At 38.5% G+C, this 23,731-nt stretch overlaps 1 protein-coding gene across 1 annotated transcript; it reads left to right on the forward strand.

The window, feature by feature from the left end:
• The first annotated feature begins 3 nt into the window (after window positions 1-3).
• Window positions 4-23,292, forward strand: LOC106096130 (uncharacterized). The gene is made up of 13 exons (XM_059365372.1): window positions 4-57; window positions 16,104-17,607; window positions 17,695-17,880; window positions 17,947-18,109; window positions 18,191-18,386; window positions 18,464-18,891; window positions 18,960-19,455; window positions 19,516-19,704; window positions 19,767-20,068; window positions 20,124-20,665; window positions 20,731-21,170; window positions 22,471-22,554; window positions 22,623-23,292. The coding sequence occupies exons 2-13, from the start codon at window positions 17,369-17,371 to the stop codon at window positions 22,757-22,759; spliced, it is 3,402 nt and encodes a 1,133-aa protein (XP_059221355.1). The 5' UTR covers window positions 4-57; window positions 16,104-17,368; the 3' UTR covers window positions 22,760-23,292.
• Window positions 23,293-23,731: the final 439 nt, after the last annotated feature.

The following is a 23,731-nucleotide window of genomic DNA, read 5'->3' on the forward strand; positions in this document are numbered from 1 at the left end:
CACAGTGTGTGACAATGGGAAAAAAACAACCAAGAATCAAGTCAATACTACATAATGGTAAGTAAAAAAATTGCTTATCTGTTTATTTTATGATTATGGATTGCAACTCGGCCACAGTTGAGTTGCCAGTAGACAAAACCACAAAGTAAAAAGTAGTATAAAGTTGGAAATTTTTTGTCAATTTCATTCAATAACAGTATTTTTTAACTTCAGCTACTAAGAAATTTGTTAAAAAGTACGTAACTCAATACAAAAACCATTAAGGAAAGGCAAAAGTCGGGCGGAGCCGACTATATAATACCCTACACCACCGAGTCTACGTAATACTTTTAATATATAGCACTTATATCCAAATTTAGTCAGACTTTAATTTTGCATACCTATTGAAATATCGAATAGAACCTTCTACGGGTTTCTTACGATGGTACGAAAATTGTGGCTTCTACAGCCTTCAAAGTCGAAACGCATACAAGATATATATGGGAGTTTTTTTCTAAATCTGAGTCGATTTTGCACACGTATTGGGATGCCAATTAAAACGTGAAAAATTTTGTACCGATCGAACCAAAATTGTAGCTACAACAGCCTTAAAAGTCGAAACGATTAAAAGCTATACATGGGAACTTTGCCTACATCTGGTTCGATTTTGATGACATATTTTTGCATGTAGAGCGATGTCAAATAAAACATCTCCTTTAAAATTTTGTAAGGTTGGGACCAAAATTGTGGCTTCTACAGCTTTAATAGGGCATATCGGATGAAAGATATATGTGGGAGCTATATTTAAATCTGATCGGATTCTGATGAAATTTTGCAATTATACTAAGACGTCAAAAAAGCACTTCGTGCCAAATTTGATAAATATTGGACAAAAATTGAGCCTTCTACAGCCTTAAAAGACCATATCGGATGAAAGATATATATGGGAGCTATATATAAATCTGATCCGATTTTGATGAAATTTTGTACACATATTGCGACGTCACAAAAAGCAGTTCGTGTCAAATTTGGTAAAGATCGGACCAAAATTATGCCTTCTACAGCTTTCAAAGGGAACATCGGATGAAAGATATATATGGGAGCTATTTATAAATCTGATCCGATTTAGATGAAATTTTGCACACATGTTAAGACGTCACACGAAACATATCATGCTAAATTTGGTAAAGATCTGGGCCGATTTCAATAAAATTTTGCACACATATTGGAACGTCAAAAAAAAAAACACTGTGCCAAATTTTGTAAGGATCTGACCAAAATTGTGGCTTCTGCAGCTTTAAAAGGGCACATCGGATGAAAGATATGTATGGGAGCTATATTTAAATCTGGACCGATTTATTTTTTAAATCAATAGCCTTCGTCCTTGTACCAAAAAAGCGACTTATGCTAAGTTTTGTGAAAATCGGACAACAAATGCGACCTGTACCTTGATTACAAGAATACATGGACAGACATACGGACATGGCTAAATCGAATCAGGAAGTGATTCTAAGCCGATCCGTATACTTATTGATGGGTCTAGCTCTTCTCCTTCCTAGCGTTGCAAACAAATGCACAAATCTATAATACCCTGTACCACAGTGGTGGTGTAGGGAATAATGAACATTTCTGTAACGAATTTGGTTGTTGGCAACGCAACTGAAGTTGGGTTGCCACCCATAATCGACCCATACACATTTTTACCAATTTTCAAACTTTGAAGACATTTTATCACCATTAGGGGTATACTAAGCTAGTTATTCCGAAATATTGATCTGCGACCCCATAAAATATATATTGGATTGTCTCGACATTTTGATTCCAGCTAGCCATGTCTGTCCGTCTGTCGAAATCACGATAGCAGTCGAATGCGTAAAGCTAGCCGCTTGAAATTTTGCACATATACTTACTATTGGAGTAGGTCGTTGGGGATTGCAAATGGGCCATGTCGGTTCAGATTTAGATATAGCTCCCATACAAACCGACCTCCCGATTTGTTTTCTTGAGCCCCTGGAAGCCACAATTTTCATCCGATTTGGCTTAAATTTTTGTGTGCGGTATCTGTTGGACGCGAAAGCCGGGCAATGACAAAGGAAATGCTCCAACGTCTCATCATCTTCCTCGCATACCCTACACATGCCCTTACAAGCCGCAATTTTTGTCAGATTGGGATGAAATTTTGCACGTAGTGTTCTGATAAGACTTCCAAAAACTGTGTTAAGAACGGTCCGAATCGGTTTTTAAAATTTCACCTTTTGCTATTAAGGTGAAATTTTGCATGTGGTGTTCTGTTATGACTTCCAACAATTGTGCCAAGTACGGTCCAAATCGGTTTATAACCTGATATAGCTTCCATATAAACCGATCTCCCGATTTGACTTCTTGAGCCGGTTTGTAAGCGTAATTTTTGTCCGATTTGGCTGAAATTGAGCATGTTTTTGTTTTGTTATGACTTCCAACAACTGTGCCACGTACGGGCCAAATCGGTCTATAACCCGATATAGCTCCCATATAAACCGATCTCCCCATTTGACTTTGATCCATTTTTTTCGAATAGTAAAAAATCGAAGAGCACACCAAAACACGACTAATCTCTTTATGGCAAAAATAAAACTGACAATCGAAAATTGCTGATATTACCAACATATATAACAGACATGTGTACCAAAATAACATAAAAACAAGTAAAAAGCGTCAAGTTCGGCCGGGCCGAACTTTGGATACCCACCACCACGGGTATGTATGTAGACCACCGTTCGTCAAAATCCCGTGAAAAATGCATACCTTATGCCCCATAGCAGCTATATCGAAATATGTTATTTGGACCAAATACGAACAAGAACAAGTCATTGTTCAATTGTGTATAACAAAATATTGGTCCTTTTAGTAGCTATATCTAAAATTAAACCGATCTGAACCATATACACACGGATGTCAAAAGCCTAACATAAGTCACGGTACAGATTTGGATATAGCTGCCATATTGACCGATCCGCCGATTTAAGGTTTTGGGGCCTTAAAAGGCGCATTTATTGTCCGATTTCGCCGAAATTTGAGACAGTGAGTTGTGTTAGGCTCTTCGACATTTTTCTGCAACTTGGCCCAAATTGGTTTAGATTTGGATATAGCTGCCATATAGACCGATATCTCGATTTAAAATCTTGGCCCCATAAAAGGCGCATTTATAAATTGATTTCAATGAAATTTGACACAGTGACTTATGTTTGGCTTTTCGTCATCCGTGTCGTATATAGTTCAGATCGGTTTATTTTTAGATATAGCTACTAAAAAGACTTATTGGCATTTGGTCCAAATCGGAACATATTTCGATATAGCTGCTATGGGGCATAAGGTATGCATTTTTCAACGGATTTTGACGAAAGGTGGTTTACATATATACCCGAGGTGGTGGGTATCCAAAGTTGGGCCGAACTTAACGCCTTTTTACTTGTTTACATCGCAAGCGATGGCATAGGTAATTGTGACCGACAATGGCCGCTCCGATATCGGTTTCATCGAGCCTGATGTTAAAGTTAATTTTAGAAGCTGTTTTGGAGCCTTGGGCCTGCAGCCATTTCGAGTGTAGACCATGGACGTACCAACAAGATTCTGAACCACCGCATAAAGCACGTGTAAACCAAGAATGGCTACAAAATCATGCTTCGCACTTCATACAATCCACAATGTAGATGTCTAATTCTCCCGATGAAAATCCAATGGTCTTTCCTACTTAGCGTAGAAATTTCAACCAAATTGCATTTCCATAAATAGATTTTTACAAAAAATTGATTTTTATAGCAAACTTTACATACAGCGGTCAAAAAAAGTATTCATCATTCAATGTTTTTTTTTTAATAAGTCTACAAAAGACAATTGGAATAAAAACATATTAAACTAATGATGCAGTAGTGCTTGTGTGATATATATGTACACAATTTCATTGTTTTTAAAGAAAAAAATAGTATTTATTGGAACAAAAAGGGCCATTTTACAGCTGAACACAAAAAATTAAACAAAAAAAGTATTCATCATTGCAAAAAAACAAAAAAATATATAACATAATTTAAAAAAAATAATACTTTGTTATTCGACCACCGCGTCTTATAACTTCTTTTAAACGGTTTGACATCGATTGGACTAATTTAGCGGTTATATTTTGGTCTATATTAGTCCATTCCTCCATTATCACCTGTTGCATTTGACTCTTGCTCGAAAAATTGCGCGTTCTCAATTTGCGTTCGAGATGTTCCCAAAGATGTTCAATTGGGTTCAAGTCGGGACTTTGAGGAGGAGTTTTAATGACTTTGGGGCAGTTATACAGCATCCACATCTTGGTATTTAAAGCAGAATGTTTGGGGTCATTATCTTGATAATATTGAAAGTTATTACCAAGCCCAAGTTTTACAGCACTATCTTTTAAATTCCTCTTTAAAATGTCAATGTAATACTTATGATCCATTACTCCATTAATAATTTCAAGATTTCCCGCTCCTGAAGCCGCCATACACCCCCAAACCATTAAACCACCTCCACCATGTTTTACAGTAGCAACTGTGTTTCGTTCTTCAAGCTCTGTATTTGGTTTTCTGTACACTATGACCTTTCCATCGCACCCAAAAAGATTAAACTTGCTCTCGTCTGCAAAAATGACTGTTTTCCAAAATGATTCGGGCTGTTTTACATACATTTTTGCGAAGTTTAGCCTTTTCACTCGGTTTATTTTATTTATAAAGGGCTTCTTACGTGCAGTTCTTCCTCTGTAACTATGCCTTTTGAGTGTATTTCGAATTGTTTGTGTAGTAACTTCCTTCCCTAAATATTCCATAGTGTTTTTACGAAGAATGGTCGCATTTGTCTTCGGAGTTTTCTGAACTTGCCGCACTAGCCAACGCACATCTCCAACTGAAAGTGCTTTTGGTCGACCAGATCTTGGTTTATTGTCAACAGTTTTCGTTTCTGTCCACTTTCTGATGATGGATTGTATAGTAGATCGTGGTCTATTTAATATTTCACTGATAGTTTTTTGAGTTAAACCATTCCTGTGGTGTTTTATTATCAAAACTTTTACCTCATCAGAAACCTCGTTTTGCTTACGACCCATTTTGACAAAAACTATATTTTCAATGAAATTAAATATTTGCTGTCAAGGGCAAAGCCTCCTTTACTAAATAAAACAGAAAAGGGGGATTCCCAAATAATATTTGAATTTGACTTTGATGATAGCACATCAATGATGAATACTTTTTTTGTTCTGTTTTTGGTGTTATTATATAAAATTGCATTTTTTGCGCTAATTAAATTTATTTTTTGAATTTATTTTAAAACATATTACGAAAAATAAACTATTGCATAAAACTGCATTATTTGTTTACTTTAAATTTTCTTCAAGTACCCAAAATAAGTGAATTTATTATCAATTTTGCTAATGATGAATACTTTTTTTGACCGCTGTACATTTAATTTGAATTGAAAATTATGTTTTGATAGATGATGTCTTCACATTCGTTTCGCTCCACAATTCTGCGTAAAATACATGCCAAATACTTGTGCCAGATTTTTTCATGTTTGGCAAGAAATTTTTTTTTGGCAATTTTCTTTTTTTTTGTTTTTTGTCTGCATCTTGTGCCCAATTAATTTCTTTTTTCCCAATTCGCAAATAGTTGAGTGTAATTAATTAATTATGTCAAATAGTTGAGCAATTAAATAGTAAAATATGTTTACTATTTATTTACGCTCGAACTTGTATATTAGGCGGGCCAGCCCGCAGTGATAAAATAATAAGTTTAGCATTTTCAATTGAAGGATTGTTCGTCTTAAAATTAAAATTGTATTCGGAACTGTGCACGGTCTCACAAAAGAGGCTGAAGAGAAGCGTCTCACATAATGAATGGTTTCAAGACAAAAAGGCAGGCGAAACGTTCTCATTTTAGTCAAGATAAGCTGATTTAAACTGATTTTGTAATCTACAATTTTGTTGTTGTACACTGAGGCGGCAGCCCTTGTCGATGAAGGACTCCATCGAGTCAATCAGGCACGTTAAACCGGCTGTCAGTTTTATCTCGCGGGAGAGCAATACGAAGTAATTATTTGTAAGATCGGATGAGCAAAGAGAGGTTTTCCCAAAACAAAAAAAGACAAACAAAAAGTTCTCACTTTTTTTCCTTTTTGTCGATTGAAGTTGAAGAAAAGCTTCTCATATACGTCTTTTTTTTCATCATTTTAGACTTTCTGAATAGAACTAAAAGAAAGAGAAAGAAATCCGGTAATGACACAGACAGCATGCTGAACATTTTACCCAACTGTTAGCATCCGATGATGGCGGCGAAAAGAACCGCAGAACCAATCCTTGTCAGAATGAGGTCCAAGTAGCAGTGATCCGACTGCAGAACAACAATGCAGCAGGAGCCGACGGGTTACCCTCTGGCGGCGATAGGAAACCTGGAAGGAAAGAAACCAGCGGCGCACTCTTGGATTGACGGACCCCTAGTGTCGCCATATGGAAGATCGTGGAGGACTAAGTGGGCCTGGGGGTCTACATTGAGAACACAAGGACTGAGATTTGTTTTAGACTGCCTGACCACAATACAGTCTTACAGGCGGAGATCCGGGCGATCACGGAATGCGGCAGGTGGTGTGGTGCTAATGCGAGGACGTCGAGTGTGAACATCTTTACGGATAGTAAAGTTGCCAAAAGAGCTATAACAACCAGGACGGTAAGGTCAAGAAAAGTCTTGCAGTGTAAGAAGGAGATTAACGCCTTCTCTGAGGATGGCAAAATCCGCATCGTTTGGGTGCCGGGCAATAACAGAGTAAGATGGAATGAAAGGGCCGACGATGTGGCAGTTAAGGCCAGAGGACTGCCGTCAATAAACTTGGTTAACCCGAAGCCTTTCGGGTCAAAGCAGTCCGAGTTCAGATCGTGGGCGATGAATGCGCATACAACATTGTGGAACAGCGAAACAGTCGGTAGGACGGCGAAAATCCTATGGGGGGAACCAGATCGTGAGAAAACGAGGCTATTACTGAAAGGAAGTAAAGAGGAGGTCAGTGTAGGTTTTGGTATCATAATGGGACACACAGGACTACGAGCTCACTTATGTAAAATCGGTGCGGCAAGTGATAGCATGTCTAGGGCATACGGGCAATGAGTCATTGCCCGGCTTTCGCGTCTAACACATACCGGCACTTGGATGGAGACACAATACCAGACATAAACCAACTTAGGGGCGTGGTATGGAAAACAATTAAGGACTTTGTAAGTAGCACCGAATTCCTAACATAGATTTTTTTTATCGCGGGTACCTTTTAGTTTTTAGAGCGCACAACAAGCCGATTACTGGCTTAGGTGTATGTCTATAGTGGCATAGGACAGATTAATATCTGCAGACCAAATCCTGGGAAGTCCACCCTAGACACTGCGGCAAATCCTGGAAAATACCCGAGAAGAACAAATCAACAACTACCACCTACTCGCCTATGCCGACGACATCGACATCATAGGTCGGTCACCGGAAGTAGTATCTGCAGCCTTTGATAGAATCGAAAGGGAGTCGGGGAAATTGGGTCTGGCGGTAAATGAAGATGGTTTCAACTCCCAAAACGCCTTGTACAACCGAGCAGGTAAAAAAATGGATAAAGTTGGGAACCACAACTTTGAGATAGTTAGCAACTTTATCTACCTCGGCACCGCCGTAACCGAAACAAATGACACCAGTTTTGAAATAAAGCGAAGAATAATACTGACAAACGGAGGCCACCGTAGCGCAGAGGTCAGCATGTCGGCCTATGACGCTGAACGATTGGGTTCGAATCCTGGCGAGACCTTAAAAAAAATTTTTCAGCTGTGGTTTTCCCCTCCTAATGATGGCAACATTTGTGATGTAAAACTTCTTTCCAAAGAGGTGTCGCACTGCGGCACACCGTTCGGACTCGGCCATAAAAAGGAGGCCCCATATCATTGAGCTTAAACTTGAATCGGGCTGCACTCATTGATGTGTGAGAAGTTTGCCCCTGTTCCTTGGTGGAATGTTCACGGGCAAAATTTGCATAATACTGACAAACAGATGTTACCTTGGATTAAGTAAGCAGTTCAGGGACAAGGCCACCTCTCGACCTGTGATGTTATACGGTTTTGATGCATGGGTACTTGTGAAAGCAGATAAGGTAGTGCTTGGTGTATTTGAGAGAAAGGTTCTTCGTAAATTAGATGGACCAGTTTGCGTTAATGGAGAATATAGGCGTCGAATGAAGCACGAGCTGTACAACGACGATAGCATAGTTACGCGTATCAAAATATAACGGCTGCGTTGGCTAGGTCATGTTGTCAGAATGGATGAAGAAGCTCCAGCAAAGAAGACGCAAACCGGGACGACCAAAAGCCCCATGGAAAGATCAAGTGGTGGGAGATACCTCGAAACTTGGTGTCAGAGATTATAACATGAGCGCAGAAGATCGAGGCGCTTCGAACGCTATTCCACGCTCGGCTAGTAGAACAAATGTGTGTCATAGCCTATTAAATTAAGTAAAGTAAGAACAGAACTGATTTTGTGGAGGTGGCGATCCTCGTCAAGCTTCTGTAGGTGAGTAAGCTCGTTTCGGTCCAAAGGACCGATCGCCGCGGAAACAGGTTATTTAAGGGCGCCTGGTCATATCGAGCATCATAGGCACTCTTCAGGGCGATCCTGGCATCGTCCTACATGCCGAGGGCATGGAGGGAAGTCGAGGTGGTCTTTATCCCCAGGGAGGGAATAATAAACCACAGTACGACGAAGGATTATAGGCATATTAGTCTGTCATCGTTTTTTGCTGAAAACACTGGAAAGACTGATTGACCTGAAAGTGTGAGGGGGACTTACGCCGGAGAACTTCAGTGGGGCACAACACGCAGGCAGGTCGGTGGAGACGGCCCTTCACGAGGTGGTACAAGAGGTCGAGACATCTCTCCGGCAGAAGGATTACACTTTGGCGGCCTTCTTGGATACTGAGGGGGCTTTCAATAATATGGAGATTGGGGCGATAGTCGCCGCACTGGACCGCACGGGGATTATCCCCTCTTAATTTCCCAATGGACAAATAATATGCTTTATGATAGGATTTACAATGCAAACCTGGGAGATTGTGTAGTCAGAAGGTGGTTGACCAGAGGAACGCCCTAAGGAGGAGTGTTCTCACTGTGGAACCTCGTGATTAATGAAATCCTGATGGATCTCGGTGGGGACGGCACGAGAATTATCGCGTGTGCGTACGATATCGTGCTGCTGGTCCGAGGCAAAGAGTTCGAGAAGGTCAAGAGACTGGCCTGCGTTGGTGTCACAGGGGCGCTGAGATCCGCACCGCAGGCAAGCCTGGAGGCGATATTGGATATGCAGCCCATTGGGGCCTATATTTGCCGGACTGCGAGGGAGTTGCTGGTGTTCGGTAAGAAGTCGATGAGTACTTTGACAGGGGTTATAACCGGACACTGTGACAAAGGCCCCCTGGCGGGGCTCATGAAGATACCTCACAATAACTTATGTAGAAGTTGGCTCGGTGAGGATAAGGAGGAGACTATTGAGCACTTGCTGTGTTCCTGTTCGAGTCTGCAGAGACGTAGGTTCTTCTTTCTGGGGAGCCGTTTCTTCTGCTAACAATATGACATATTTATTGCCATTTGACCACTGTTCGTCATCATCACCCATAGATAAAATTTTCCCAAAAAAAAAATAGAATAAAATACATTTGTGTGTATTCATTTGCATGATTCCTCTAATAATGACTGTGAAATAAAAAAGATGACAGAATTATTTATTCATTGAATTGCATGGATGAATGAGTGAATGATATGTGGCACATAACATACAACTAAAACAATCAAAGTCAATTGCGTGACCATACGTACACCCGTGTGAAGAGTGTTTGAGAGTGAGTGAGAGGCATTAATTAATTATTCATACACAACCAATATGAGCTTGATGGGTAAACAAGAGACATGGATGGCATCCGTATTTCATTCAATAAAAATAAATGCAAACATTCAATCACACGTAAGTATGTAGGTACATATGTATGTACCTACATATGAATGTGTGTTTAGGGATGTCTATCACACAGGGGTAAATTGAATGACGATGAACGAACAAACAGAGGTTGTTAACTATCACACCTTTTCTCCAGCGGTCTTTACTGTTATAGCTACAGAGTTGCCAGTGAGGATAACTAGTGTTTGCAATTGTGATATACATAGCATGACAAAATTAGCAGGTAGTGTACCGTAGAGCACAATTTTTTCTTACGAAGTCAACGAGCTTTGGTTATGTGTGTGTATATTAGTTAAGAACCACAACACACACAAGCAACGAAAAATGGCGCGAACCAGAAACATACACAAAATCAGAATTGCACTAATCACTGATTTTGACAATATTTTGTTGTTGGGAAACTGCCACTATCTGGAAATGAATATATCGTGATATATGGAAAGTTTTAGATAATTGTCTGGCCTGTTTGTCGATCTCGAATACAAACTTTCGTGTAACTCAAGAGTTTGCTTAAGATAAATAGATTCGTCAATGTAAAAACAAAACAGCAAATACCCAAAATGATCGTATTTACTTAACCGAGCGCACGTAGGAGAATTGGAGATTTAATATATGCCCAGCCGAAGAAATTTTCATCTCTAGTGATGATATGGCCAGCTCTAACCGCCAATGGCCACTCTCCAGTCGTATTCATCGAGCCAGGCGTCAAAGTAAGAAAATCGGTTGTGCCGTTTTTCAGTCTATACGGAACAAATAAACCGAGTCCCATATATCCATGATTGGCTAATGTGCCAATGTTGGGCGTTTTTGTGGAGGTGGGGTGACCCCCTACACTTCGAAATGCATTTGTATGCCAGATTCGTGATCTACTCCCGCATTCATTTGATACCCATATTGTCCTTATCGGTCCACTTTTCATTTTGGGTGGTGTTTTTGGGGTAACGGAGGAGAGTCCGCCCTCTTCTGTTATCAACAAATTATAACACCTATTCCTACTTCGTGACCATAGTCGCAATCTACTCCCGAATACCTTTCATTTGAGTCCCATATTGTCATGACCGTCAAATAAACCTATGCTAAGGGGTTTTGCGGCTGAGGACAACTTGGACCCAACTTTTGTTATGAAATTCGTACTCTACTCTTGAATACCTTTCATTTGTAAGGGGGAGGGTCCGCCCCCTCCCGATATCAAATTATATAGCCTATGTTTCCTTCCAGATCAACCTACACAATCTGTGAAAATTGCAAGGTAATCGGCTCAGCCGTTTTTGAGTCTATACGAAACAAACAAACACAAATTGATTTTTATGATTTTGTTGCAGCAGAGTGTTGTACACTGTGGCAGCAGCCCTTGCCGATGAAGAATTCCGTCAGATCAATCCGGTACGTACAACCGGCTGCTATTTGTTGTTTTTATAGCAGTGTGTTGTGTTTCACCCATTCGTCTGCTAGGTTCTGATAAGTATACAGATCTAGGAACTCCGCGATTAAGTTGGGGTTGGACCAGAAAGTAGGATTGTATGGACAGTTAAACAGTTGGCGTATGTCGTATGGTCCTTGGTTACAATCGGTACATATATCAATCTTCAATCAATCAATCTTAGCTCTGTAGAAGTTCTGCCGCAACACAATTGAACCATACCTATTCTTTTTTGCCAAGGGAGGATAAGTTCTTCTGGTGCAATGGTCGGCAGTCGATCTCCAAAAAGTGTTAACTCGGTAGTTAGTTTACGGCAGCTGCTGAGAAGAAATACCGAAACATTGATTTTGCAGTCATTCTCTTCCCTTGAAATTGTGCCAAAATACCTCTTTGAACTTCCAAATTCAGTACAAACTCTTTAAAATGACAACCCTGGTTGAAAATATGATTTGTAGTTTGCATATGGATGTTTGTGCGACCTCGGTCTGTTTGTGACAAAATCCAAATTTAAATCTAGATTTTTTTCTGTTTAATTTGAAAGAACGTTTTGCGCAATTTATTTTTTGTACATTTATAGAAATTTTATGAGTAAGGAATGGCTGGATGATTGCATAAATATAGTATACTGGATATGCCATTCCCCTGCTCCTCTCGTAATTGTTTTACTCATGTCAGCAGCATCATCAATATTGGTGGGGAGAGATAACCCCTCCCCCAGAAAAAGCTACCCACACTCGTATTAACAAATTATAGACAATGTTTGCTATTTGACTTGAGAAAGCATCGCAACACAGTTAGCTCGGAGAATTTGAGTTGAGTGGCAATGGCTTATGTATGACTGGCTGACTGAATGGACTGCTGCAGCATTCGCCTCTTGTTGTCTGCAATCAAACATCGCATACATCTCGTTGGGGAAACAAAGAAAATAGGGTTGGATACATGTGTTTTTGGCACATACTCAAAATATACTTTTCCTGTACACCCCTACATATATACATTTGCGTATAAATAATAGGCAAAATAAAAATGCGGAAACACAATGTGTGCCTGTGTGTGAGTACTTTGCATTGCAGTAATCCTACACAGCCACTCACCATTTGAAGAATAAACGATAATAATAAGAAAAAACACAGGAAAACAAATGGAAGATTACGCATCCAACAGATTGCTGCACAAAGTGCAATTTTCCTTACATGTATTATTTGAATATGTATGCTTTTTTTATTAATTAACATAAAAATATTAAATTTTTTTGAATATTAAATTTCGATAATATTTTTTTAATTTGTCTTTTCGCCAGTATAGCCACAAAATTATTTATTATGAAAGTAAAAGTTTGACAAAAATTTATAGTAAATACAAAATTTTATACAATAGAAAATCAATTTTCACGAAATTTTCATAGGCATAAAATTTGAAAAGTGTGGTATGCTCCGACTTTCCTTTTCAATTGCAAAATATCATTAAGCGCATCTCAAAACAAAATTAAACGAAAATATAGTAAGATGTTAAGGTAGAAATTATTTTATAAAGTTAAAATTTTGAGGAATATTTCTAATTGCTCGGAAATTTGCTAAGAAATTTAGCAGAAAATTTCCTAAAATTTTCAAAAATTTTACGTTTATGTACGAGTATTAAATCTAACTGCAAATGTCAATTAGAATAGCAATTCATGTTCTGTGACTTTGATGCTACGCAAAATGTTAGTACTTTTGTTGCGACCGCCGAAAAATCTCACCGGCTGAAGTCAGCCTATCTTCTTTTCGATAGTGTCAATTTTTTTCGCCGTATTCGGCCTGCCTTGGAATTTCAGCTAATTAATGCGCACGCGTGGAAAAGAATAACAAAAACGTCAACAGAACTGAGACCATTTCAGATACATTCATGGTAAATGTTTATATGTAGCTGTGTGCCTACTTAGTAAAAATCAAATGTATTTATCTGTACTGTATCATAAGAAACGTACGTATCTAGATACAAAAATTCATTCACACAGCCAAAAACATTGAAATGTTTTTGCAGCAAACAAAGTGACGAGTGTTTCGTTGGCAGCGGCGTTGAGATAATCGCCGAATTCAATCTCTCTCTCCCCACACAACAACACGGCGCAATGCAATCATATGAAATCCGTTTGCAATGACAGGTCGAAAATTACAAAATGCTCTCCTGATTTAACACCCAGCACTTATGAGGGGGTGGAAATTCACATTTAGGACATAATCAGCTACTCCACACAGCCGACGATGTAATAATTACCAGCAAGAACACAAACACAACAACGGCATGCATATAAAAACGACAAAACTCTAACACGAAAGGAGGGTGGCGCTGGCTTATAGTGGTGTGATGGTGGGTGTTTGGGTACTCCCATAGTTGACTATTGCAAAAGAAAAACAACATAGAATTTTAGCGACAAGAGAGCCGACAGCATAGAAATAAAAATCGAACAGTGTTGCCGTTTTGTGTTTTTTGAAGAAATTTTTCAGATGAATTGGAATTGGACCATAAAAAGCCTAGTTACAAAATTTTAGATTATGGGAACAATAGCAAAATAGCTCAATCACAGAGAATAAAGAACAAAAATAATTAAAAATAAAATGAAAAAAATATATATTTTTTTTATAATTTAAATACAAAACGAAACTAAAACATAAAAAATTAAAACCAAAATAATAAGAACTGAAATGGAAAAACAGTTTAAATAAAAAAACCAACTCAATGAAAAGAAAAACTAGTTGACATAAAATGCTAAGTAAAAATAATTGTAGTTCAAGCATATAGAATAAAAATAAAATCTATAAGAAATAATATGAAATAAATTTTTAATTAAAAAAATATAAAACAAACTCATGGTAGATATTGACAATTTTAATAATTTATATCGAAATCTCTACAAAACTTCAAAATTTATTACAAAATGCTAAAATACCTTGTAATAGAATGTTAAATAACGTGCACCCACATTCCTCACAACATAATTAAATAACAATTATTATTCCCATTTAATTGAATTTTAAGAAGACATTTCCAAACATTGAGTGGCAACCGTCTTTCTTACTGTCGCTACTCTAAAATCAAATCTCCGCTCTGTGTATATATTGATGTGTTTGTGTGATTACATATTTTTGTTCTCGCTTCATATGCTTATTGTGTACAGAGCTAATGGTCGAATTTAGGTTGCCAGATTGTTTGAGAGAGATTCCCAAAAATTAAAAAAAAAATTTCCTTGTAATTTAAATATTAAAAAATATTAAATATTAAAATTTGCAAAATACGTAATTACAGAGAGGCAGAGTGTTAATTATTGGTTTGAAAAATGTATGGAATATTCCAATTAACAATATCCATATCAAATCAATTGAGGCTCAAAATTGCATTGAAATAATGAATAACGCGCAAAAAATACTTACAAAGCAGCCCAAGCTGGTAATATGCAATCAAGCCCCATTACATATAAGTTGTTACAGACATATGTCAAGCTATATCAGTTTAAAGACCATATTTGGTACGCATGTTGGGATTCATAATAAAACACTACGGGCAAATTTAAAGCCAAATCGGTTATCATTTGCGGTTTCCAGGGGATCAAGAAGTCTAATCGGGAGGTCCATTTATATGGAAGCTATATCAGGTTATAGACCATACTTGGATACACAGCTGTTGAAAGTCGTAACAGAACACACCATGCAACATTTCAACCAAATCGGACAATAATAGCTGCCTATAAGGCCTCAAGAAGTCATCGTGAGATTTGTTTATATGGGAGCTATATCCAAATCTTAACCGATATGGCCCATTTGCCATCCCCAACAAACTACATCGATAAGAAGTATCTGTGCAAAAATTAAAGTGGTTAGCTTTACGCGTTTACGGACATTGCTAGATCGACTCAGAATATCGAGACGATGAAGAATATATATACTTTATGGAGTCGCAGATCAATATTTCGAGGTGTTACAAACGGAATGATTAGATTAGTATACCCCCATCTTATGGTGGTGGGTTTTATACCCATGACGTACAAGTGTAAACAATTTGCGCAAAACTGTATTTTACGGGGAAGTTTGCAAAAGAATCTAATTTTTTGCATACACCCTAATTTTGACCCCAGGAATCCGAATATGAAGTCCGCTTTTGGGGCTCGGGCGCCCTAAGGGCCCACGGACCCAAAAAAGCGCGATTTTTTGGAAAATTTTCTCAATTTTTTTGCATATTCTTAACCTACTCGTTCATACCTTTCATTTAATACCCATATTGCCTACCCATACCCATATTGCCTTGAGAATTTGGTACCCTAAGAGGGTTCCGTAGGTCCTTCCCGGGTTAAATTATTAATAAATACTTTTCATTTGATACCCATACTGCCTAGGTTGGACTACTTCCCCCTAAGGGGGGTTTTGGCCCCTAGGGGGTCCACTGCTCCAAGCCCCAAAAACGGACTTCATATTCGGATTCCTGGGGTCAAAATTAGGGGGTATGGAAAAATTTTGATTTTTTGCGAACTACCCCGTACAGTTAAATTGATGCAATCAAACTGACTTTGAATGTTTGGGGATATTTTCTTTAATCTGACAACACTGGTCCCATTGATTGTCATTCTTGAGTTTGTAATTACGCTCTCAACTCTGGCGCTCATTTACTCTCTTTGATGTCTGCCACTATTTTGCATTCTATAATTCAACTTCAAGACATACTTTAGCAGCTCAGAGGCAGTCTAATATTACCATCATCTAAGAAGGATTGACGATGTAAAAGAGCGGTTCCGCGAACAACAACAGACGACGACGAACGTCCACAGTGATACACATATGAGATGTTGTATACAACATAAGCCAAGTGTCTGTGCTGTGCGGTGCGTGCATGAGATCAACAAAATCAAAAAGCCAATGAAGAAATAAAAACTAAAACTATCAGTAAAATAAAAGTCTCAAAAAAAAACCCACATTTGTGTGAATTTATGAATTGAAATGGAAATTGTTCACCAAGAAAAGTTGCTGGCCGTTGTTGTCTGCCCACACGGACTCAATTCACGCAAAAGGTAAACTCGTATTTCAGCCAACCGCAGCTAGTCTAGCGCCGCAGCTCATCAACTTCGCCCATTCGTTCATAGCGATATTTGGTTAAACATTGTTAAACCGAAATGCAAAATGTTGTAGATAGAAGTGCATCATCGTTGTATCACCTATTCCATATTTTCCAAAGTTCAAACGGTGGAGAAGCCGTAGTAGCATAACGCAGGAACGTGACAGTGGCGACGACATCGACAACGACGAAGCAACTCCAACCAACGAAATTCAATTGAATGTGGTGTGAACGTAAATTGAAAATGAAAGCTCATAAATCGGGGGAAAAATGAGTAACAGAAATGTATAACAACACACGACGACGACGACGACGAGGACAGCAGAGCAGCAGTGTGACGACGAAGGTGCCAAACTGAAAAATTCCACTATTTGTGGGAGACAAAAACAGTTGCATTTTGTCATTTTGTGTCTGGATCGGAGTAGAGACCACAAAAAACCCAAATGGTTATATTGTTAAGAGCAAAATCCAAGTGATTGCCCACAACGTCGCCCATTGCTAGGCAGTTCAAATAAAGATTTGTGGAAAGATATGGAAAATCGATGCCAGACTCCTCGGTAACTCCAAATTGTCAGTGCAAATAAGATCATCTGTATTTCATTCAGTACCTTTATTTATCCAAGTCAGACATCAGCCTTTATATATATAAACTGGAAGAATATAAGGTTATAGAGGAGCATAGGTTGCAACTCCTTGGGAATAATTTATCTCATTTGAAACAACAAAAACAACTTGTTTTTTTATGCAAGGGCAACAGAAGCATTCATTTCGAATGCCAAACCACACAAAAACCGAAAGCCAATAAAACGAAATCAGTTTAGGAATCTCCATTGCAGTAGCACACAAAAAGAAAGCATGTCCTGTTACTGTAATGGCAACTGTATCCGGTGCCGCAGTCGATAACTCATCATCAACACAACAACCTTGTAGTAGAACGACAGCGGAAGAGCAAATCCCATCACTGTTGTCGCCCTCACAGACAACAACGGGGGAGACGTTAGCGGCGACGACGGCGGATGATAAGACGGCTGTTCAACCTCAAAGCCACCATCCTTCCCATCATTGTCAAATTCTTTCCTCTGCGTCTATTTACAAACAAAAACCGCAAATGTATGTCCTTACCACAAAAGCTTTAGATTTACTTTACTATGTTGTTCGCACGAGACACCTCTCCTTTATCTGGTATCTTTTTTACAGGGAAATCGAAGAGGAGGAAATGTTGGATGCTGTTACATTTCCTGCTGACGAAATACCCGAACCCATCAAAGTATTGGATGATATTATTTCTGAATTCGAGGACAACATTTCATTGCGACCACAGCTTCAAAACAGTGGTGAGAATCAATCAGAGGACGATGGTTATATGAGTCTTAGCCGCAAAAAGTAAATACTGCATGATATCACTTAGATTAACGGTGGAGACTTTAAATTTTTTTCACTCTCCAATAGCATGAAGGAGAAACGCGATTCTGAAGAAATGTCTCAGACCAGCTCAAGCTGTGCTCCCGTTGTAACTCCCAATGAGAGTTTCGATGCCGTTGATTTGGCACGTTTCGAAAGCAATGGTAACTGCCACAAAGATCAATTAGACTCCTTGGAACAAACAACATTGGTAAGTAATTCATTTCATGGAAACCAAACAAAAAATATGAGTTATGGTCTTAACATCTGTTTGTTTTTTTTTTTCATTTAGCCTAAGGCTCGCATAACGGCAACCACTAACAATTCCAACTATTCAAGTCTTCCATGTTGTGGCCAACGCAATGCCAATATTTCGGGCGATGCAAAGACACGCGTAGGCAGTTGCAATGGTGAAAGGAATGCTCTGGGTATTGATATCAGTGCTGTACATAAAGCTGTCTTAAGGGGTAGTGTTGCTAAACTATCAGGTAGTGTGAATTTAAGTTAGCACCAATCACATCGTCCAGAATATAAGTTCAACATTTTGTTTTCCATTCCTTTTAAGAACCCATGTTGAATGAGCATCCAGTTACTATATATCCGGGTCCTAAAGATGGCCCTTCCGCTGGGCGCAGTGCGAGACCAAAACGTCTTTTGACTTCGGTTGAGAAACACAAAGAAGTTTGTCATATACTCAATCCTGGGTCAACGTCTATATCTTCATCGTCATCATCCTCATCGCCCGCCAGTACCGGCACTTCGTCAGATAATCAAAAAACAGGTCAATCGTCTTCTTCCAACAATACCTTGGATAAATTTTCTAATAAAATCACTACCGACGAGGATGATGAAATTTCTGAGGATTCCCTTGAAGATCCATCGGGCATTACAGTGTCATCGGAGTCGACATTACTCACGCCACGTGGCATAGCTTGGGAGATACACTTCAAAGATTTCAAAAAGAAAACTAAACAACAAAAACATGTCGTTAAGGTCTGTCTTTTCGTTAGATGAATTTTCTTCAAACTTACTTTCAGTAATACTTCCAATTTCCATTTTAGGCAAAACCAGTCAATTTAAAAGATGTCTACGATGTTGCTCCTCCCCCTCCGCAAAATCATCTGCATATTGAGGAAGAATTTCGAAGTTTCGAAGAGAGTCCTGAAATACAGAACTCTTGCGTCTACCGTCATTCCAACAGTATGCTAGGAAAGGGAACATTCATTATACGACGTGGCTCAACTAAAAAGCCACCTCGAGCAATGGATATATTTTCAAACTATGATGAGCCCGTCAAGCATGGACTCAGTGAGAGTGAGCCCGACATGGACTCCGAATCGGAAAGAGTGCAATATGTAACACAAGATGTCAGGGATGAGTACAAGCCATGTGATACCAAAGAATCAAACACTCGTAATAATTTTGACATAGGAAAACCTGTTACTTCACCCAGAGATCGTTTGTCACTAAACCTAGAACCAATTCGACCTGCTACTACAGCTATTAGGAAAGATCTTTCGCCAATACAACTTTTAAGCAAAACCTCAAGTTTCGAAGGTGAGATATTCTACTTTCTATGCATTTCCTAGCATGTTCTCAAAGTGTTTGGTATTTTAGCTTCCAAAAAGGGCAGTTTAATTTCCCTAGAAGGACGATGTAGTTCGGAATCGATAAATGCTAGTAGAACACCTTGCCACGAAGAAGTAGCATCAGGTTTTGATTTAAAAGCCTCCAACCTGGATCCCTCTGGCCTATTTGTTTATAAGCAAACATCGAACGGTTCCGCTAAACCAACCGAATTTGCGGGTATGGATCTTATGAACAATTTTCACTGCATTTTATTCTTTAATTTTTTATATATGAATCAGATATACGTTCAACTTCCACAACACCACACACTGATCTGGCACCTACACTGGAAGAAGACGAAGAGCAGTTAAGCGATCTTAGTTATGGCTGTGCTCCCTTGAAACAAATTGAAAGCAACATAAGTGCTCTTTTGAGAGGTGAAATGGCCGTGGCCCGTATGCCGGATCAGGCAACACACAAACGTCCTTTGGAATTTCGACCTGGCGTGCATAAATCGGAAAGTGCCAAGGAAATGTTACTGTCGCAAAATACGTTTGGACCTCTTCCACCTTCTCCCCCCTCTTCAAATCCAGATATATTTGTAAGTTACTCTGCTAATGCCAAAAATGGACTTACCCTAACGTTTTTCTTATTAGCAGGATTACAACGATCTGCCTTTGCCCCCATCTCCCTCAGATGACACTTCTGTGGGGGAAGATGATGTAAAGCCTCCAGCCAAATCTTATGTGCAGACATCCGCTGAAATTCATACCCATTCGTCGTCCCGTGATGAATTTCGACATCAACGCTCTAAAGAAAGAGAAAAACCAATTACCCGACCTGTTCATCGTCACATGTCGGACGAATTGCCTTTACCGCCTCCTCCACCATCGGCATTTGAGAATTTGGCGCCAGTAGTTCCGCCTCATCGTAGCGGGCATTCAGCAAACACTATGAAGTCCTGGTCCATAGATTCCAATTATAAAAGAAAATCTCCACGGGTGATGGGAGGTTATGGCAGTGGCGTAACAACCCCCACTAGTTCTCAAGGACCTTCATATGATGGCAGTGGTGGTAGTGGATATGGCACCAGACGATATGGCTATGGGACAAAACGAAGTTCAAAGCAATCACCCAGGGAGGAGCATAGGTTACAAACTTCTTGCAGTCTTCCAGAGACTCCAATATTCGCCAGGGGGTAGGTTTAGTGAAGAGTTTTATTGTTTGATGAATTGCTTAAATATTAAGTTTTATTCTATTTAGTTGCGACATTCCACGTACACCATATAGGAGACAGCATGAAAACACACCCGGTGGTTCTCGCACAGCACCCAGATCGAGTACTTCTAATAACATTAATTTGGGCAATTCCATTGTGGGAATTTCCGGTGGCAATACATTCGGTGGGGCCATGTGCCGTCAACGTTCGATAAATCATGCATTAGCTTCCAATGAAATGCTGCGACTAGCTGGTGCTCCTCAGCGTGGTTGGTACCCGAAGCAAAGGTCAATGAGGCCGGCATCTACGGAAAATATAGATCGCATCTGTACCATGCGTGTTTGGGATGGTACACCAGCTATGTCAGGAACAGGACCTGCACGAAAACCTCTTACCTTGCCGCCCAATTTGACGCCTTCATTTCTAAATAAATCACCCAGAGAAGCATTGCGCCGTGTAACCAGCTTGTTGATCACAAAGAAAAGTATGTATAAAAAATGTGCTAGAGTACTGGAAATTCTAAAAAAACTCTTGGAAAGCCTTTCATAGGAAATCTTGAGTTTGGGAAGCCGAATAAAGCTTTCTATAGGAAATTAAAAGTTCAGTGTAGCGGAATGTAGCTTTTTGTAGGAAATCTTCAAGTTCAGTAAAGCTGAATAGAGGTTTCGATAGGAAATCTTTAGTTCAGTGTATCTGAAAAAAACTTTCCACAGAAAATCTATAGTTCAGGGAAAATAAAGAAATTTTTCCATAGGAATTTTTTAGATCAGCGTAGCTGAAGAAAGCTCTCAATAGAAAAATCATAATTCAACGTATTCAGCTACGCAAAATATTTATTTTCTATGGAAAATATTTAGCTAAGTATAGCTTAATAATACATTTTCATAGAAAATCTTTATTTTAGCCTAGCTGAATGGAAAATCTTAAGTTTAGCGTAGCTGAATAAAAGAAACGATAGGCAATCCTTATTCCAGCATATCTAAATACATCTTTCCATAAGATTAGCGTAGCTGAATTAAGCTTTACTTAGAAATATTTTAGTACAGCGTAGGTAAATAAAGCTCTTTTAAGGAAATCTTTAGTTCAATGTAGCTGAATAAATCTTTCCTTAAAAAATCTTTAGTTCCGTGTAGCTGAAAAAAGCTTTCCATAGTAAATATTTAGTTATGCGTAACTGAATAAGGTTTTTCTTGGGAAATCTGTAGTTCAGCGAAGCTGAAGAAACCTTTTCTTAGAAAATCTTTAGTTTAGTGTAGCTGAAAGAGCTTTCCATAGAAAATATTTAGTTATGCGTAGCTGAATATAGTTTTCCGTAGGAAGTCTTTAGTTCAACAAAGCTAAAGAAATCTTTTCTTAAAAAATCCTTAGTTCACTCTAGCTGAGGAAATCTTTTCAAAGAAAATCTCTGGGTCAGCTTAGCTGATAAAGATTTTGTATAGGAAATTCTTAGCACAGCTGAAGATAGTTTTCCATAGGAAAATTTTGTTAAGTGAGGCTGTGAAGCTTTCCATAGGAAATTTTTAGGTTAGCGTAGCTGAATAAAGCTTTCAATAGAGAATCTTTAGCACATTAGAACATAGACGTAACCCATAGCTGATAAAAGCTTTCCTCAGAATTTTTCCTTAGCAAATCTTTAGTGCAGCACAGCTGAATAAAGCTTTCCATAAAAAATCTGAATAAAATTTCAAAAGAAAATTTTAGTTCAGCGCTGCTGAAAAGGCCTTTCTTGGTTTATTTAGTATTGAATATGGCTTGTTATTAATTCATCCTATTTTTTTTTAAAGAAACGCCCAAGGATAAGAGGAGTAAATCAGCCTACACTGCCGATCAGTGTTTGGAGGCAAGTTACTATCACGACATAGATAGAAGTAAGTTCTATACAATCTCAACACATATACATAAATAGTATTTATCATATTATGTTTCTTGATTGCAGATGCTAGTGCAGCTGTTTCCAATCAAAAAGAGGGTAAACAACCACGTGGCCAAAGTAACACCGCTGAGAAGCCCAAGAAAAAGGGTATCTTCAAAACGCTATGGAAACGTACCAAACATTTTTCATTGGATCAGTAAATAGCCATTTCAAAAACACACACACATTACACTTGTACACGTACACATGCAAAATGATGGAAATTATTTTTAATTTGTATGCCCTCCAGAAAAACCAAAATAACAGAAAAATTCTATGATATGCATATACATACCAATACACTCACATATAAACACTTATTCACCACCATCCTAAGACCCAAGGCATGAAGAATTTGCTTCATGTTGGCATCCCCGTAATGTACGTAATGGACACTTACATTTAGAACATAAACGTAACGTAAATATCGATATAAACCCTTAAATATTACTAACAAGTAATTCTATATTATCTAAATGCACAAAGGCGGAAAACTCAAAGACTGAAAAATCATTGCAAATTGTGAAGACAAATTTTTGTTTCAACTTACCACACCTACACACATCAGCAAGTAACGACACCCCATGAAAAATTACTACTTCCATGTTAACTTCAACTGACTAATACGATCTACAAAAGTACGTAATACAGAAATTTTTCATGCCTATTGTAATAAAACCCAATTTTCCTCTAACCCACCTCCAACGTTCACAATGTCAGGCCAAAAATTTCTTCATACATCCCCCCCCTCCCCCTCCCCCCCACAACACTCACACAGCTTGTTAACTAAAATTTCACTCACTCACCTATTGTCTAAAACCAAACTTTTTCTTCTGGCTTTGCTGTTCAAAAAAAGTAAACAACAAGTTATTGTCAATACTTCTTTTCAATACTATCTCAAAGTTTACAGTTTATATATTTATATATATATATATATATATAATACAATATGTATACAAAACCAAAAAAAAAAAGAAAAAACAAAAACATACTTGTTGTATGTTGCATGAACAAATTTGCACTTAACAGGAAACGAACATTTTATCTAGATGACAAATATGGACGACGACGATAAAAGGACAAACGAAGACAGACGACAAAATGCCAAAATCAATAGCATTACTGTAGCTCAC

This window comes from Stomoxys calcitrans, chromosome 3 (assembly GCF_963082655.1).
Source record: "Stomoxys calcitrans chromosome 3, idStoCalc2.1, whole genome shotgun sequence".
NCBI lineage: Eukaryota > Metazoa > Arthropoda > Insecta > Diptera > Muscidae > Stomoxys > Stomoxys calcitrans.